At 36.4% G+C, this 19,513-nt stretch overlaps 1 protein-coding gene across 4 annotated transcripts; it reads right to left on the reverse strand.

The window, feature by feature from the left end:
- Window positions 1–4,583: 4,583 nt before the first annotated feature.
- On the reverse strand, window positions 4,584–14,939 carry LOC109341098 (probable ADP-ribosylation factor GTPase-activating protein AGD11). Of its 4 annotated transcripts, none has more exons than XM_019578908.1 (10): window positions 14,837–14,939; window positions 14,072–14,194; window positions 12,008–12,088; window positions 8,197–8,281; window positions 7,576–7,651; window positions 6,993–7,156; window positions 6,664–6,901; window positions 5,871–5,987; window positions 5,685–5,780; window positions 4,584–5,084 (listed from the first exon to the last, which is right to left on the reverse strand). In XM_019578908.1, exons 2-10 carry the CDS (start codon window positions 14,112–14,114, stop codon window positions 4,803–4,805), a joined length of 1,182 nt encoding a protein of 393 aa, XP_019434453.1. In that variant the 5' UTR covers window positions 14,115–14,194; window positions 14,837–14,939; the 3' UTR covers window positions 4,584–4,802. The 4 variants fall into 4 exon arrangements, with proteins under 4 accessions (XP_019434453.1, XP_019434451.1, XP_019434452.1 ...); XM_019578906.1 differs by having other exon boundaries at window positions 12,008–12,094; window positions 14,864–14,936; XM_019578907.1 differs by having other exon boundaries at window positions 12,008–12,094; window positions 14,072–14,193; window positions 14,837–14,908.
- Between the last annotated feature and the right edge of the window lie 4,574 nt (window positions 14,940–19,513).

Genomic DNA, 19,513 nt, shown 5'->3' on the forward strand with positions numbered 1-19,513 from the left:
ATCTGTGACATGTGACAATTTATCTAATAAGGTCAAATTTTTCGGACACAGTATTAACAACATCTATATGGTTAACCTAGAAGATGTCACGACGTTATTTTCAAAATGTTTTGTTTCTAAAGAAAATGATATTTAGCTTTGGCATAGACACGTCGCTCATATTCATGTAAATCATCTAGATAAACTATCTAAAAACAATTTGGTTGAGGGTCTACCAAAACTTAATTTTAGAACTCATGAAACTTGTGACACTTGTCAAAAATGTAAACAAGTTAAAAGCTCTTATGATAAAAAGAATGTAATATCCACAACAAGACCTCTACAGCTTCTCCATATGGACTTGTTTGGACCTTCACAAATAATGAGTTTTGGTGGTAGTTTCTATGCTTTGGTAATTGTTGATGATTTCTCTAGATTCACATGGACATTATTGTTATCTTCTAAGAATGATGCATTCAAATCTTTCAAAAACCTTGCCAAACAAATTCAAAATCAGTTTAATCTTAAAATTGTATTCATTCAATCCGATCATGGTGGCGAGTTTGAAAACCACCAATTTGATGAATTTTGTAATAAACATGGTATCATGCATCAGCTCTCGTCTCCTCGTACCCCTCAGCAAAATGGAGTTGTTGAGAGGAAGAATCAAGTTCTATAGGAGCTTGTTAGAACCATGCTAAACTAAAGCAAGGTTCCTAAGTACTTTTAGGCTGATGCAGTGCATACTGCTTGCTATGTGATAAATCATATACTCTTGAGGCATACTTATTTGAAAACTCCTTATGAACTTTTAAAAGGCCGAAAACCTAATATTGCTCATTTTCATGCTTTTGGATGTAAATTCTTTATTTTAAATAATGGAAAAAGAGCGCTAGGAAAATTTTATTCAAAAGCGGATGAGGGAATATTTTTAGGGTACTCATTGCATAGTAAAGCTTATCGAGTGTTTAATAAATATTCCATGCAAGTAGAAGAGTCTGTACATGTTCATTTTGATGAATCGTCTCCAAAAGAGAAGAGAAAGGTATTTTATGATGATGTTGTAGGTGCTTTAGAAGAAGCATACTCTAAGGACATGGACCAGGATAAAGAAGAACAAGCAGAGCAAATTGGCCAAGATGAGCATCAGGACATGCCAATCGTGTGGAAGACTAAGAAAGATCATCCACTTGACAAAGTTATAGGTGATATCTCTACGGGGGTGGTAACTCTTTACGTAATTTTTGTGTATCATCATTAATGTCTCACCTTAATCAAATACTTGGGCTCATTCTCTTTCAAAATCTGGAATTTTAACTATGATTAATCGATGAAGTACTGCTTTTAATCGATTAACGGTAGTAGATATAGTAGAACCAGAAGCGTTTTTGTCATTTTTTTTCAAAACCTCTCTATCCCCTTTCTCTCAAAATCTCAGAGGCAACAACATAATCTGAGTTCTTAGCCAAAAAGAAGAATAAACCTTACCCTTCACCCACATTGTACTTCATTTCATCTTATTTCCTCTCAAATTCTTCCAAAAACCCCACTTTCCCAATTCCAAACCCTAAGGTTAGGTTCCCCCAAAAATCCTTCTTCAACTCAGTTTTTGCAATCAAAACGGAAAGAGGATGGTCAAAAAGGATTAAAACAACTTTTCAACGCCCATGATGGACTACCATTCCTACACCACCGAATCTGAATGTGAGGCAGGACCGTGGAGACCCTTACTACTCTCTCACACTGCATGAGACTCGGTTGTCAAATTTTCAGGGGAGGAAACCAACTTACGTCAAGTATGCCGATTTAACCTGGATGGTGGATAAAAATTTTGAGTTTCCGCAAGGTATGCAAGCTCAAGGAGCTATCACCTTTTTGGAATTAAAGGGAAATATTTACCCTGCCTTAGTTAGAGAATTTTATACCAACTTCAGATACAAGATGGCATGTATTGGTCTATGGTTTCTGGAAAGTTATTTGAGCTGAGTGAGGATATTTTCATGAATGTGAGAGGTTTATCCACCAATGGTGCTAGCGTTGGTAATTGTGACTAGGTCAAGAATTCATTCGATGATGTTGAGGTTTACAGGCCTTGTTTGAGAGGTCCCCATTTTTATATCCAAGGAGAATTAACAAAAGTTGGGTCATTATCTGTCGAAAATAGACTATTGCACTATCTGATAACACACATCTTAGTTGGAAGCTTGTTTAAATGCACCTAACATTTAGATTCAAAACACTTCAATCACTTAACATTTTTTACAATCTTTCATACACTTTTGCAAGCAACTTTATTAAAATTTTGTGAAATTCTGAAAGGTTGTTTTTCAAGTATTTTCTTCCAAGTTTTGTACACTTAAGCGCTTGAGCATTTGTGTTATACTTTGGTGATTGACATGCAAGGATTGTGAGTTCAATATACACATTTATCAATCCTAGCTTTAAAAACAAATTCTTAACATTATCCAAATTTGTGTATTATTTCACCATAAAGTATGGTGAAAGGGAAAGAGTGTTTTAGAAGTAGTGAGATTTTGGTGAGTGAAATCAGAGACAAAGTTTTATGGTGAGATTTGTAACAATTGATAATTCATCATAGTTGAAATATTTTGTGTTTGCAAGAGGACTGAGCGTATCCTTCGGTGGACTAGAAGGTGAATCAATTTAACATCTATGTGTCTCTTTCTCTCTTTATTCTTTACAATTTCTTTAATCCCCCCTCCCACTAAGCTCTTTGTTTGTCATCTTATCTTACATGAGTCATTAAATTTTATAGTCATAAACCTTTATGATTTACTACTTTTAGCGTAGCCTAGGAATACACGTACATTCCCTTTTCTCCTAATTTGTTTCCTTTTTTGGTTCAGTAGCTCTTACTAAAACCCCAAACTTTGAAATAGTCATGGTCAAGATTTCTATATTTCCAAAGCTCGTGTATGGTTAATTTTTTCGTTTTGTTTGGAACTTTATTCACGATATAATAGACTATCTCTTTCAATACTAAGAAAAGTAAGCATTTATTGCATTTACCATTTCTTATAATACCTTTCATATATACCATTTATCATGGAGAATAAGGTGCCGTTGTTTGATGAGTTATTCAAGTAGACTCAAAATAACGTGGTTTATAGATTTCTCCTGCTATATCACTCCTAAAATATTTAATAAATAATTTATGTTTAAGCTCCACTTCTATTTTAAAGATCTTAAAGTTATCTAGCATTTGGTTCTTTGAATGCACTAAATTTACCTAATGATATCTAGTGCCATCATCTATGAATGTTAAAAAATATTTGTTACCACCTATGGTAAGCAAATCATGTAAATCACATACATGAGAATAAATTAATTCTAATACATTAGAAATTCTTTCAACCATGTAAAAAGGAAACCTAGTTATCTTAGCGAACATACAAGTTAAATTGTACATCCATATAAATTTTACTTGTTTTAGGAATTAAACTTGAATTCACCATTTCATCCATTTGCCTAAAATTAACATGTCCTAAAATGATTATGCCATAGATTACAACATTCAGAAAAAATTCATTATTATTAATAATATTGAGTTTAAACATATTCTCATAAAGGTATCCATTTCCTACAAACATTCCTCATTTGGAGAGAACAAACTTGTATCCCTCAAATTCATATTTAAAACCATACTTACTAAGTAATAGTATAGAAATTGATTATTTAAGCTTTGTAAATAGTAAACATCTAGAAGAGTGAATACTTTTCAGTCATGAGTTTGAGTCGTAAAAGGCTCCCAATAGGGAGAATAAATACTAAAGGATATTTAATCTTAACATCTCTTGCTCTCTATTCAAGGTTAGGATGCTACAATGTCACATTCTTTTTCCTTCGGTTTTGGTGTGAACATGATTTATGTAAAGTATTATGGCGTCGTTTGATTTATGTAATCAACCCCACTTAATGGAATAAAGACTTGTTTTTATTATTTGGTGTGTTCAGCACATTCCCCACCTTCAAGGTTGTAATAAGGAAGTACATCTTACCATTATTACAAAAGATTGAAGCTAAAGATAGTAAGAAATGTGATTTGAAGTTGAAGAATTGTGTTGACAATGTTAGTTTACTGACTAATAGTGTTGACAATGTTAGTTTACTGACTAATAATCTTCTTAACTTTCTCACTGCACACAAGTAAGACAAGAATGTGATTTGAAGTTGAAGAATGGAGAGAGATTCTGAAATTTTCATTATCTTATCCACCACATGCAAATGGTTATATTTATAGATCAACTTGTGTCACTTGGTGAAAGAAAATAACTTTTGAAAGAGATTTATCAATAAGCAAAAATCTAATTTTAGTAGCAACAACAAACATAAATTGACATAACAAAATTGTTGCCCTTGTGGATCCCTGGTGCATTTCTATAAGATTTGAGAAAAATAGATGCAAAGTTAGAATATAAATTTCATAAATATTAGATCGAGTCATTAATGAAATTTATGTAACCACCTAACTAAAAATTAAAATAACTTTTCAAGATAAGTAGACTCCAAGATTCATGGCATGTTAAAAGTAGACTCATGTTTTTTTGAAGTTAAAAAAATTAACTGATAAATCTGAGAAGGAGCTTGAGCACAAGGCAAATAATTCTGGAAATTTATCAATAAGGCCTTCCAAAAACTCTTACTCATACTTCACATTGTTTCATCTACACGAGGAATGGGTCACAGTCTCACTGAATAATGTACAAGGGGGAAGATGAGACAGGACAATCTATACATACATATATTCCTATGATACATGCTCCAAAATGTGTCCGCCGAGTATCAGAAAACTTCTATCTCCACTATTGAGTAAGAGGAACACATTCAAGCTCAATCTCCAGCACACCTCTCTCAACTTTTTGTAGCCTCATTGAGATTTCCTGTCTGACCTTCCCTTCTTCAAGGAATATAATACCATCTTTAACAAGAGTATTGTCACCACTTGCAACCCATTTTCCAAGCTGCATTGACTCATTGATTGAAGATTTTTCATATGCCTTAGCGGCCGAAAGTAGAGGTTGAATGTCTATTTCAGCCTCGCCCATAAAGTCATCGGTTGAGAAAGTATCCTTGTCGTACACAAGCTGCATATAAGCATCAAATGAATCTGATCAAACATGAATGGCAAAAAAAATCTTTTTTATTGGACAATGACTATTCTGTGCCTATTTTTCCATTCTCGAGACTCAAACTTGAATTTTGCTCGAGTCCAATCAATTCGTTGCTACTTACCAAGAGGCATTGTAGAGAAAAACATGATGCATGCTATTATCATGAACATAAAAGCATAAATGATGGCCTCACAACAAGTTTAATGTGCATGTAAAACAGCAATTGGAGGGATTCCTAGTTAGACGCCTAACTGTACCAAAGAGCTTAATCTCATACTTATCGAGTGAGAGTATACTCTGATATTAGGATGAAGGTGAAAGATATGATTAATCTTCTAGTATTAGAATTACATTTTTTATGTGAACAGAGAAAGTTCATGCATTTTAAATGATGTCTTCCATTATTTTTTTTAAGGCATTATTATAGAAAAATGTAAAGCTTGGCAAGTTGTTTTGAGAAGATGAATTTAAAAATCCTAATTTGCAATTTTAATGCACTATGTGCTACATAGGATAGAAGCAAGGTTATATGTACTAGAATACCATTTTCATATGGTACAGAATTGAAGTTACCACTTTAAGAGGAGGAATGTTCTCAGGAATTGACAGCATGAGGCTTTCATTCCAGACTGGATTCAAATTGTTCTTTATGACGCGTGTCTTCACTGACTGCAAGAATAGATATCGAAGATACATTGTTAATATTATTTTCTCCATTACATGTATGACAAGTAGTAATTCAGAGGGGAAGAAACTCACTTGGTGACCCAAAGAAAGGATGACATAAGGGTCACTAGTCATTACATCCCTGACAGCCAGGTTAGTGCCTTTAACCACATTGACCATGATCAACCCAACAAATTCAACCATACCGGCCTATAACATTTAAGAGATAACAAGATCAATAATCCGGAAAATTTTCAATAGTAGAATAACTATGATTTTCACATGCCTTCTATTCAGAATAGGGTATAGAATATTATTGATTCACATTATATAAATGCTCTGATTCTCATGTTGCTTCTTAGTTTGACTTTGAAATCAACCACATAGTAAAAAAGGTTATAGGAACCTCAATTCAAAAAATCCTGAACACAGAATATTGTTTAAGTTACTTTAGCACATAACAGTTACAAACATTGAGAATAGAGGTGGAGGAAAGGATCTGTAGAGAGTTTTGGTGATGGCGTTTTTGTTATTCTAAAAAGTGGTGTCATACAAGTGATGTGTACACAATAACATCTCCCCTCAAAATCAAGTTGGTGTAAAGGGGATCAACTTGAGTTTGAAAACCAAATACGGATGTGACCCGGATGATAAGGTTTGGTGTAACAGATCGGTCGAGTGGTCGAAAGTGGCAATGGAAATGAGATTGAGGCACCATACAGGATGTGAAGGGCTGTGGTGAATGGTTATTCTTATTCTGACACAACAATAATAAACATAAAGAGAATTAGTTATATAGCATGTTCTTTTGCATTAACTGACTTCAAAAGGAGCGATTCAACTTATAGTACTTATTTGACTGAGAGAGCTAGCAGTAAAATCTTACCAATGAGGTACTCTTCTTTGTACTCTTATGCCCATAATCTTTTCTTCCCCGGCTGTTTCGAAATGAGAGCCCGATACGATTTTTGGTTGGTTGTTTATCATAGTTCTTTTTGTCTGGGAAATAATTTCTGGATGACAAACAATTCTGAATGGATGATGAAGTTCTTTGATGAGATGGTACAAATGGGCATGACAGATTCTCCTCAGAATCCAAAAACTGTAGCAACTCATATTTTCTCCTGATAATTAAAATTACATTTGTGAATCAAATGATGTACCTCCTCAACAAAAATACGAATTCTATTTCTATGCATGCATGTTTTCAGTTACCTGATAAAATCAATGCGCTCTTCGTTGGAAGAATACGGATTTGGTTTTTTTATGTTGTTAGGGAGGCAAGCTTCATACTTCTTATTGATTACAGTATTTCCACCCAACTTCACCAGTGCATCAACTTGTTCATCCGTCCATTCATCTAGCTTCAGTGATAGAACCTATAACAATAAATGATGTTAGAATTTCAATTTCTAAATGCAAGTATGAACATAATTCCAAACGTGTCTAGACTGCTTTAAAAGCTAAAACTAAGTACTGACTATATTCTATATTATTATTTTTTTGCAGTAAGTAATGCTTTCATATTTAAAACAACCTTTATCTGTACTACATGTTATAAAAATTTAAACGGACTGCACTATCTATCGTTCATGTTTCATCATCATTGACTCCTCTTCAAAAAAGTAATACAAATGAATGGTGAATGATGTACTGAATTAGTATAAATCTTTACGATAACAGTACATAGATATTTTTACTGTATGTATCAACCCTCTCCTCTTTAGCCTTATGAAAGCAGATAAAGCTATCCAATAACATGTTTCTTAACAAGTTATGTTAGGACTTAGGAACATACCTTTGATATATGGACTCCTAGGCTTCTATGTATGCCAGAGCACTTGATGCAAATAAACACTCCAAAACTTGAAGACCTAGTATTCAACAATGGCAATGAATAACTCAAATGCAAATAATATGAACTAAAGATTTTCTGATAAACTAACTTATGAATGAGTTATGAATATCATATCCCATGTCTGCAAAAAATCCTGAATTATTTTAGTAATTAAGAAATATAAAACAAGATGAAAGAAAGTATTGGGAAAATATCCAGTATCCAAGGACTATCATCATGATATTTATTAGTAAGGCACCATAAACCCAGGACTAAATTAAAATAAAAATAAATAAATAAATACACTAAGGGTAAAAAGGTTACCCAATTCTTTTAAAAAATTCACTCAGATACTAGAAAGTTTACTAGTAATTTTAGTGATGTTTCACTAAGATGAGAAGCAGCACATAAGAAACAAGTTGAAATTGATGTTACTAGTCTAGATGTAAATATAACCATAAAGAATAGAATTTATCTGTAAAGAAACTGAAACAAGGTCCATTTCACTATACATGATTCTGCTATTTAAATAACATGATCAGTGAAAATACAGACATTCCTCCATAAATCATAAATACTTACACCCATTTTGGCTCTGATGATCCACAATCAGCACAGTACTTATTCCCTGCTTGACACATCAGATGGTCTAGCCTTTTCTGTGGACCTAGTAATTGGTAATATGATGAAATGGGTGTTATAAAACTAATCAAGTAAAGATGCATGTGGCACTAATTTTACTGAAATATATATCTGAATGGTATGAGTAGTTAGTGTACTGAGCTTCTCTATTTATAATATAAGCATACAAGTATAAATCTCTTGACTTTAGGAAAAATAATAAAAGTACATAATCATATCTTAATCAATAACAAAATAGATCAATAACAGAATCAGATAATGATAACATCAATCTTAAAAAATCTCATCACTCCCCCTCAAACTAGTGCGTATATGTCAAATGTTTCCAGCTTGTCACACATATATGATATTCTAACTATTCGGAGAGACTTGGTGAAGATATCTCCTAATTCATCCTTGGAACTCACAAATGATGTATTGGTTTCTCTCTCGATGACTTTTTGATGAACATAATGACAGTCAAGCTCTATATGTTTTATCCGTTCATGAAAGATTACATTAGAGGCAATGTGAAAAGCTGCTCGGTTAACACAACTAAGCTTCATAGGTTCAACATTGCAAAAATTTAACTCTAAGAGGAGATGTTTGAGCCATACAAGTTCACCTGCAGTAAGTGTCATGGCTCTGTATTTTGGCTCTGCACTTGACCTAACAACAACACTTTGCTTCTTACTATTCTATGAGATCAAGCTGTCTTTAATGAGGACATGATAACTTGAAGTTGATTTCCTATCATTCGGGCGTCCAACCCAATATGCATCAGAGTATGCAAGGATCTCAATATGACCTCCATTTTCATAAACCAATCCTCTTCTGGGAGACACTTTAATGTAACTCAAGCTTCGAACAACTGCATCGCAATGGCTATTAACAGGTGAATTAAGAAATTGACTCAGAACACTTAGAGCGAAATATATATCTGGTATATTTATGGTTAGATAGTTCAGCTTGCCAACAAGTCTTCGATATCTCCTTGGGTATAGATATGGCTCCCCCTAGCCCGACCCAAGTTTAACATTAGGATCCATCGGAGTACCAACAAGCTTGCAGTCTAGCATTCATGTCTCTTTCAGAATATCCAGAGCGTACTTCCTCTGCGATATGGCAATACTTGATCGTGACCGAGCTACCTCAATCCTAAGAAAAGAGTGTAAAAGCCTCAAGTCTTTTGTTTGGAAATGTTGGAATAAATGTTGCTTGAGACATTTAATATCATTATGATTATTTCAGTAATGACAATGTTATCAACACAGACAAGAAGATAAACGCACTGATTAGAGGAGGAATGCTGATAGAACACAAAGTGGTTTTTTCACTACGAATCATACAAAACTGTTGGATAACGGAGGTTAACTTGTTAAATCACGCTCGAGGAGAATGCTTTAAGTCCAGGGCTTATGAAGCCTGCAGGTAAATCCACGAGACTCCACCATGAAGAAAGGCATTTCTGATGTCCAACTTATCCAACAGCCATGCACACATTAGTCACCGATTGGGCTTTCAATCGATCAACCTGACCATCTGGACTAACTTTGATAGCAAAGACTCATTGATAATCCATTGTAGATTTATGTGATAGAAGAGGGACAAGTGTCTAAGTTTGATTGGATTCTAAGGTTGTCATCTCGTCAATCATTGCCTGGCTCCATCTTGGATGAGAAAGTGCTTCATGTACAATTTTAGGCATAGAAATAGTAGACAATGCATACACAAAAGCATGATGGGATGAGGATAAATGATGATAATTCAGATAATTATAAATGGGATAAGGGTTACGAGAGGAGTGAATATCTTTACAAAGGGCTACTGGAAACTCGGTGGTAGGTAGAGTCGCCCGATGTTGGAACTACAACGGTTGGAGGTTAGGAAGGCGGCACGTGGCTTACATGCGTCAACGACTCTGTTGCTGAAAAACGGCGTGTGGCAGCACATTTCTGGGAGTTTTGGGCGGCGAATTCGTGAGTTGGTCGATCTATTTGGTCTACGGTGGTTGGATTGGTTATTGGAAGGTTTGGAGGTGAGTACTGATGGTCAGCCTTGTGACGATGGCTGAACAATGGAACTACGCAGACTTAGTTACTGAAAAGAGATAATGGAGAGATGGCTAGGACCCATGACTAAGTCTTGACAGTAGCTAGTCTAACATGTTAAGGTTCATGCCCCCTCCACATATAGTCAAAGATATTTATATCATTCCTGACACAAAAGGTATGTATTGTGGGAACATGCCCCCTCCATATAAGTCGGTCAGACTAAGCGAAGCGTTACCTTTTACCCATGATAGAAGGGTATCTTTTGGTCTATGACATCTAGAGAAAAGATGAACCTTAACTCTAATACGAACTTGAAAGGGATAAAAAATATTACTAAATGGCTTGAGCAGTTTGTGCACTCAGCTTTTCTATATAACAGAAGGATACATCATACAAACATAAATCCCTTAACGTTAGGGGAAAAAATCAAGGAGATAATTACATAATCATCATGTCCTAATCAATAACAGAATATATCCTAATCAATAACATAATCGGATAATAATATAGGTTGAGAACCACACATGAAGACAATTTAAGACATCAACACCATGTCTATAGCTGATCTTCTTTAACCATTTTGTTGAGTATAGTAATGATGTTGTTCTGTTTTTGGTTGTGCATATATAGGTGTGTGTTTTAGCAGGAGACTCATTGAGTATCACTGTCCAGTTTTTGGTGGTGCAGAATTGCCTCTAAATGAAGGTTTTCATGATTATTGTCTTTGAATTATATAAAAAATTGGTCTAATATGACTGCTCACTTTCAATTTTATACTGAAAGAAATCACAACTGTCATACTTTGAAATTTCAGTGCATTTGAAATGTACTTTATTTTTCCATTTTCCATTAATGCATTGGAATTCTAGAAGGGAAATGAAGCCTTAGTTTCTCTGTTCTCTACATGTAATGAAACATTTTTTACTTGAGAATGTATATAGTGTGTATAGCATTGTAGAAGAGTAACATTAAGTAGCTTGGGTAATGTGATTTGAAACTTGGACTGTACTTAACCAGTATTTGGAAGTTGGTCTTGCCTTTTATGGATCCTCATTTAAGTTTCTTCTTGAGTTTTCATCTAAAGAACCAATTCATGTAGGTTTGCATGATAGAAGACCAAAAAGTATGACAAACACTTCAGAATCATCGTTATTTTGTGATATTGCTTAAAATGACATTAGAATTCTAAGCATTTTATGAATATTTACTCAAGCTTCTGTGAAAATAAGAAAATTTTTTGTGAATATTTTAGTTACATTCTGTTCTAATTAAGTAATAAAAGACAGAGACTTAAACAAGATGTCACCAACTTGCTTCAGAATCATCTCAATAGGTATCATCTCACACCCACATACCAATCATGGACATCATACACAAAATCCATGATCCACAGATATTTTGGGTGCTAACATAGATTACTGCACAAGTCTAATCCCTATCTTTTGTACTTCAGGGGTATCCCCTCACCCTATAGGTAAGGAATTAATCTCTTTCGGGATGAGTGAATGCTCTTTTCAACAAGTTGTGCTTCAGGAATCGAATCATTGACTTTTTTAATTCTTCTAGGATCTAGTCTTACATCACTAGACCTACACATTGTTGGTTGTATAATCTATGTTTTAAGATTAAATAAACATATATATTTTGCAAACCAAAATAGAACATTGAATATAAAATATAAATAACACACACTATAAGTAACATAAAAAGTATATTACCTGAAGACAACCATCGATCCCTTTGACTTTGAGAATTCAAACTTGGTGTTTCAGAACAGAAAAGATCATAAAGGCAAGATCCTGACCATGCAGTTGAGACATTTCAGTTAATAGTAAGCCCACCAGTACACCACGTAATTTGTGAAATTGTAAGAGAAAAACACTTTAATGTAACTTCTACATTTCAAAATTACAACGAACACAGCCAACAAAACTTGAAATATTGACTAACGTCATAGTCAAGAATGTTAATTGCTAGCGGATCCATAAAAGCACATATACGATGACTAACTTTGATGCAGAATGTAACATGAGCATTAGCTATGATACAGAGTGGAACACATGCAATGATAGAGATACAAAGTGTGACATGAGCATTGGCTTTGATGTGCGGGTCTGCCACGAGCATTGGTTGACATTGATGCAATGGGTGTATTGTGAGAGTCATTATGGAGGGCATTGATTGGAATGGACGCAAGGTGTATGCTGTGAGTATACTTCTGATAGTTCTTTTCAACTATGATTGTCAATGTAGAAAATGGTGATAATTGTTGAAACTTTCCAAATTCCAAGGAAGCTTCATGGTCAGTTGGCTCAGAATTGAAAAGGGAAGTTGTTGGTGAACCTTGGTGTAAAAGTTCCATAATATCAAAGACTTTCTAGCAATAGAGAGTTAAACAACGTCTTCCATTAAACGGTTGTACGAGAAGTCAAACAACAAATTTGGAAAGCTAGGCTCTTAATAACATTGTCAGGATATTCATAAAGGCTTATGCTGAATGGGAAGTAGACTCTCATGTGAATGAGCTAGTAAAGAGAGTTAGAGACTGAACTAGGTGAAGCTGAATATTCGCTAAGGTGAAGATTGCTATGTAGATTTCCTAATGGGTGAAATATTTGTTTATTTGAATCAAGGTGAAGATTGGTAGAGATGCTTGAAATAAATTATTATATAAAGTCACATTCACTAGTATTAGAATGGAGGAGAGAAGTAAATGTTATTATATATCGGACTCAAGTCCCTTGTTATAAGATGCAATAATTATAAGTACAAATTAGAAACATATTCATGGGTCTTGGGTTCATGGATGTGCTAGAGCTTTAATCTTTATTCTCTACTAAATTATTGATAATCGCTCAACGCTCCTGGGACATAGAAAATTTGACCAACAAACTTTCATATTTTCTCCTCTTCTATTTATTATGTGTTTTATTTAATTACTCCAAAGCTATGTTGTATTCCTCTGCATCCAAAAGTAATAAAAAATCTCCTTTTACAGGAAGGAGATTCACCTTCTCAAAGTCAAGTATTTTTTTCATGTAAACTCAACTTACACATGCTTAAAAGTTAAAAGTATTAGGGAATATTACAACTTTGAACCATGCCACTCATTTTAAATGTCATTCATAAAAGCGAATGATCGCTCATTCACCATAAGAAACTTCAAAAGCTATTGGTGCATGTCTTATAATCACATTTTATTTCCTTGGTGGGAAGACATGCTGAGAAGTAGACTCTTTTACTGCTAAGGAGGATATAAATATCACTACTGCAGCCTTTGACAATACCAAAGTTGATATACAAAAATTCTAAAGTGCTATTTCCTCAGAAATCAAAATTAGAAAGAAAAAATGGTTTTACTAAAATTTCCAATAATAAAACATTAATCCAAATTAAATAATATGTAATGCACTCATAGAGTTATGGTAGTTGCATCCTCAACAACTTAAAATACACATTGGTTTTCCGTTTCCTTGAAAGGAAGGAAATAGTATCCCTTCTCATCCATCTAATAGTCTGTCATACAAATCCTTTTTCTAATCTTAGCAGATCCCTCAAAAATTGAAGAAAATCCAAAATAGTTCCTAAACATTTCAAACGTAGGTTAAATTAGTTTTTGTGAGCATGTTTTATAACACCTAATATGTACTATTTTAATCATAAAAATGACTAATTTAACATACATTTAAAACATAAAAAACATTTTTCAAGGACCAAACTGGTAAGGTAAAAAAATATAAAGGACCGAAATGAATATTTTCTCACAGATAAATATTATTTACCTGATACACCATCGATATCAGAATTGTTATGCTGTATAGACATCTCTAGGCTCTAATATTTGAAACCAAATCAAGAAGGGTAGCTGCTATCTTACAACAGCAGCATATAAGCCACCTGGTTCCCTGCACCTCAACATGAATAAACATAAATCATGCACAAGAATATGCAATGAGAAAACCATAGTACAACTAAAAAATGAAGAAACATAAGAAGAAATGAGAGCCATAATACAACTCAAATGAATAAGCATAAACCATGCCCATTAAGTTTGTAATAATGAGATAATTATAATAACAGGCATTAAAAAAAACAGTTTTTTTTTTCAAAAGGAAATCTTACAAATCAGGTTATGTATATATCTTTCCCTCACTTGAAATTTGGGTATGAGTCAATGGCAGCTTATTATTTGCAACAACCCAAAATGGGTGTCAAAAATCAAAGCCAAATAAAAGAAATTTTAACCAGTTAATGGGTTTGGTTAATCAATGAAACAACATAAGAGCTTCAAAAGCTAGAAAATCTCAAATGGGTCTTTGAGAAAATTGATGTTTGACACAACCATCCTATGAAAGCTTGAAACTTTGAGGAAAATGCATTTAATAATTAAAAAACAAAAAGAAGATGAAATGGCAACAAAACAGATAATCAAGAAAATGAGATCTGACAAATTAAATATTGTTGACAATTTTTTATTAAAAAATCATTGGGTATCAAAAGTCAACGTAAGAATTTGATCTTATCATGAATGAATGAAACTTTTTCACCTGATGAATATGTTGAGAGAGAATCACCTGAACGCGCTTACATGGAAGCGTGTTAAACTTGTACATAACAAATTTACCAGTATTAAAGAAACTCAAGTTTATTGATTTCTCAACTATATCCCATAAATAGAGTTTTTCCAATTTATTTTAATTTAATCCAACTGTACTGAAAAAATTAAAAATTAATTGAGTGTTTGTAAAAAGTTGATTATAAAAAATTAATAATGAGTGTTAATTGGTAAAACACTGATTAGTGCCGTAAGGTGTAAGAAATAAAGAAAAATGAGAACTTGATTTAGTAGTGTAAAGTTTCATTATATCTTCATATAGGTTTGTTCCGACCCAGATAATCTGGACACGCAATGGCAACACTCGAATAAACCAGGTACGATGTTGTCTCCGACTGTCATCTCGTGCTACCCCAATCTGGTCAAAGTAAGAACCCGGTCATTCTGGGTCGCCCTGCATTTCCGAGTTAGGCCAGGAACATCAGATTGGGCCTATGAGCTTGGCTTCAAGGCCCAAATCAGCATCACGTTGGGTCTAGCACGTGAAGAGCTCGTGCGCTGCCACCGACCGCCCAATCTAGTCAATGGGCAGCCTATTCGTCAGCTGCATTGCTCCTATAAATAAGGGAATATTTTATCTCTAATATTTTTATCTGCTAATCACTTTTCGCTCTACTTATACTTTGCCTCTCTATCTCTCTAAACTCTTACTGACTTGAGCGTCGAAGAACCTTTTCTGGTACCTCCCCCGATAGGTCTACAATAACAATTAGCGTCAACTTCACTTCTTCATCATCAACTCACCCGATCAGACCCAAATCATCTAGTTTACTCCCCAGTTCTATACCAAAGAACATTGGCGCCGTCTGTGGGTAACCACACCATGGTAACCACCTGAAACAATCAAAACAATCGTCTAGATCAGAACACAAGCAACATGAACCAGCATAGCCATGAACCATCCATCGAAACATCCCATCAATCCACCCATGAACAACAAGAACACCCGCCACCTAACCCACCACTACATGCACCTACCGGCCACTTCCTTCTCCAAGTGATACAAAACCAAAACCACATTATAGAGCAGCAAACCCGACTCGTTGACGAAATGAGACAAACTCGAACACTAGACACAACGTACCAACCAACCTACCCACATACCGAACCAAGTGCCGAGTCTGGTAATCACTCCCAACCTACACGTCGTCAATCCCCGAGCACTCAAACTACTTGTACAACATACCAACCTGAGCCAACCTCCTCACGAGCGCAACACCCATTCACTGTCACCATTATGCTATGATGGCACCACCGATCCACAAGACCACTTGGACGCCTTTGAGGCCTCGATACTGTTCCATGGGACATCCGACCTCATAATGTACAGAGCTTTTCCCCTCACTTTGAAGAAAGTCACCTTGTAGTGGTTCACCTGATTGCCCGCCAATAGCATTGACTAGTGGGACACTCTAGCCAAAAGTTTCAACATTTGGTTCACCTTAAGCAAGGAACAACCAAGATCTTCTTACACCCTGTTCGCTGTGAGACTAGGGCAACACGAGCTCCTCCAGACATATTTTTATAGATTCAATATCGAGGCCATCAAGGTCCTTAATTTGGCTCCGGAAGTAGCAGTACACATCCTGGTCTTGGGATTAAATGATGGTCTTTTTAGGAAAGAGCTGGCCAAATACTCGGACCTTAAAATGGAGGACATTCGAGCAAAAGCCCAACAATTCATTAACTTAGAAGAAACCCGCCCAAATCGCCCCAACTCCAACAGAAATGGGTACCTACCCCCCTCACGGGAATCCAAAAAGCCCAAACACCATGACCATGCACGGGACGAACCACCAAGGCCACCCAAGAAATCCAGATACGCCACATACACTCCCCTGACCGCTAGCTGCTCAAGAATCCTCCAAGAGGTCATGGCTACCCACCTTGTCCAACTCTCGAAGCCCAACCCGACAAGGAAGGTGGGGACCTAAGACTAGTCCAAATACTGTGAGTTCCACAACATGTTTGGACATATTACTGAAGAATGTACCCAGTTGTGGGACACCATCGAAGACCTTATTCAAGCGGGTCATTTGTGCCACTTCATCCCCCAAGCTGCAAAACAAGCAAGAACACCGCCCCCACGGTAGTCAAGCCCTTATGGAGGAAGCTCCCCCCCCCCCAAAGCCTCAACGAGACTGCCCTCAAAATAGGGAGCGAAGAGAATGATATCCACCCAGTAAACACCGGGAAAGGAGCCCAATCGATATCAATACCATCTCTGGAGGCTTCATCGCTAGAAGCACCTCCAAGGTAGCCCAAAAAAGGTATGTCCAAGAGATAACGTAGGCTAACGTTTGAAACTCCCGACCTCTTTAGATGACCGCAATTTTGAAGGTGTCATCCACAGTCATGACGACCCCTTCGTCATTACAGCCAAAATAAATAATAAGAAGGTAAGATGATTATTCGTCGACCAAGGTAGTTCAGCGGACATCATGTTTCAGGATTTATTTGAAAAAATGGAATTAAGAGACGAAAACTTACTACCTTATGATGTCAATTGGTCGACTTTACAGGCTAGGGAATAACCCCACGGGGTTACATAGACATATGGCTCACGGTGGGAGACCAACCCCTGACCTGAACAATTCAAACCAAATTTCTGGTTATTCAATGTGCTTCGGCCTACAATGCTATAATCGGTCGACCTACTCTCAACCGCCTCGAAGTCGTAGTATTCACCCCACATTTATGCATGAAATTCCTCTCTTCAGACTTTAGGGTGTGTACTGTGAGAGGGGCCCAACATTGTGCAAGAAACTGCTATCAGATGAGTATGCGTCACAAGACTCCACTGAAGAAAGAGTCACCCATGGTGAAGAGGCAGAGAGGGGTACATCTGGTAGAGTTAGATGCTAGAGCGGATGAGGGCGACTTCCGCCCTCAACCAGACGGAGAAAAAACCTCTTTAGAGGTCGGTCCGAAGAAAGAAAATGTGGTGTACATCGGAATGACCTTGCCTGATGCCCAGAAATCAAGACTGATAGAGTGACTCAAGGCCAACAAGGATCTATTCACCTGGTCTGCAGCAGATATGCTCGACATCGATCCTTCAGTAATATGTCATTGGCTAACCACCAACCCAGGTACAAAAGCCATTTCCTAGAAAAAGAGAAAAATGGGTACCAAAATGTCAGCTGAGGTAACTCGGAAGGTCACGAAACTGCTTGAGGCCGGGTTCATTCAAGAAATCTTCTACACCACCTGGCTGTCAAATGTGGTGTTGGTTAAAAATTTGTCGGGTAAATGGCGGATGTGTGTAGATTACACTGATCTCAACAAGGTGTGCCCGAAAGTCCCATACCCTCTGCCTAATATTGATCACTTGGTCGACAATTCATCTGGGTATCGGTATCTTTCTTTTATGGATGCCTACTCTAGATACAACCAGATACCAATGTACCCACCTGACCAAGACAAGACCGCCTTCATCATACTGAATGCCGCCTATTGCTATACAGTAATGTCGTTTAGATTGAAAAATGTAGGGGCTACTTACCAACACATGATGAACATGGTCTTCCGGGGCAAGATTGGGAAAATTATGGAAGTTTACATGGACGATATGATCGCCAATAGCCTCCGGAAGGAGGATCACGTCCATACTCTGGAAACCATTTTCAAGAGGCTGCGCACGTTCAACATGCGCCTCAACCCGGAGAAATGCACATTTGGAGTTGAGGCGAGCAAATTCATGGGTTTCTTATTGACAAGTTGGGGCATCAAGGCCAACCCCGTTAAATTTCAGGCGATTATTGGTATGCATAGTCCTTGGTCCGTAAAAAAAGTTAACTAGTTGAATGGTCGGTTTGCAGCTTTTTCAAGGTTTGTTTTAGCCTCAGCCAAACACTCCATCCCACTCTTTCAGTTGCTCAAGAAGAGTAAAAAGTTCGACTGGTCAGATGAGTGTGAGAAGGATTTCCAAACCTTCAAACAACACCTGGCTACACCTCCAGTACTCACAAAGCCACACTTGGGTGAAATTTTGTATGTTTACCTGGCAGTGACCAACGAAGCTATAGTAGCAACCCTAATCAGGGAGGACAAAGCCGGCCAGTTCCCAGTGTATTTCACTAGCAAAGCCCTACAAGGCCCTGAACTGAGGTATCAAAAGCTAGAAAAGGTAGCATATGCCCTCATCGAACCCCAAGGGAAGCGAGGTCATAATCCTGTTGGACAACGAACAAGGTATAACTATAGAACATTCGCTGACCTTCACCTTCCCCACGTCTAACAATCAGGCTGAGTATGAGGCTTGTATAGTTGGTTTGCAACTAGCGAGGGAGGTCGGAGCATAAAGAGTGGTTGTGTGCAGTGATTCCCAGTTGGTTGTGTCCCAAATAACCGGTACTTATTAGACTAAGGACCCATTATTGAGTAAGTATTTGGCCAAGGTTAAGGAATTAATGGTCAGGTTCTAGGAAGCTTCCATCTAGCATGTTCCAAGACAACAAAATGCCTGATCAGACATCTTGTCTAAATTCGCCAAGACAAAGAGCTCGGGTAACAACATGTCAGTAGGTAGTCCAACCGACAATTTCACACCCTAGTATAATGCAAGTTGACCAAACTTTGATTCTAGATGACTTGACTTGTCCCATTA

The sequence above is a fragment of the Lupinus angustifolius genome, unplaced genomic scaffold (assembly GCF_001865875.1).
Source record: "Lupinus angustifolius cultivar Tanjil unplaced genomic scaffold, LupAngTanjil_v1.0 Scaffold_367, whole genome shotgun sequence".
In the NCBI taxonomy this organism is placed as follows: domain Eukaryota; kingdom Viridiplantae; phylum Streptophyta; class Magnoliopsida; order Fabales; family Fabaceae; genus Lupinus; species Lupinus angustifolius.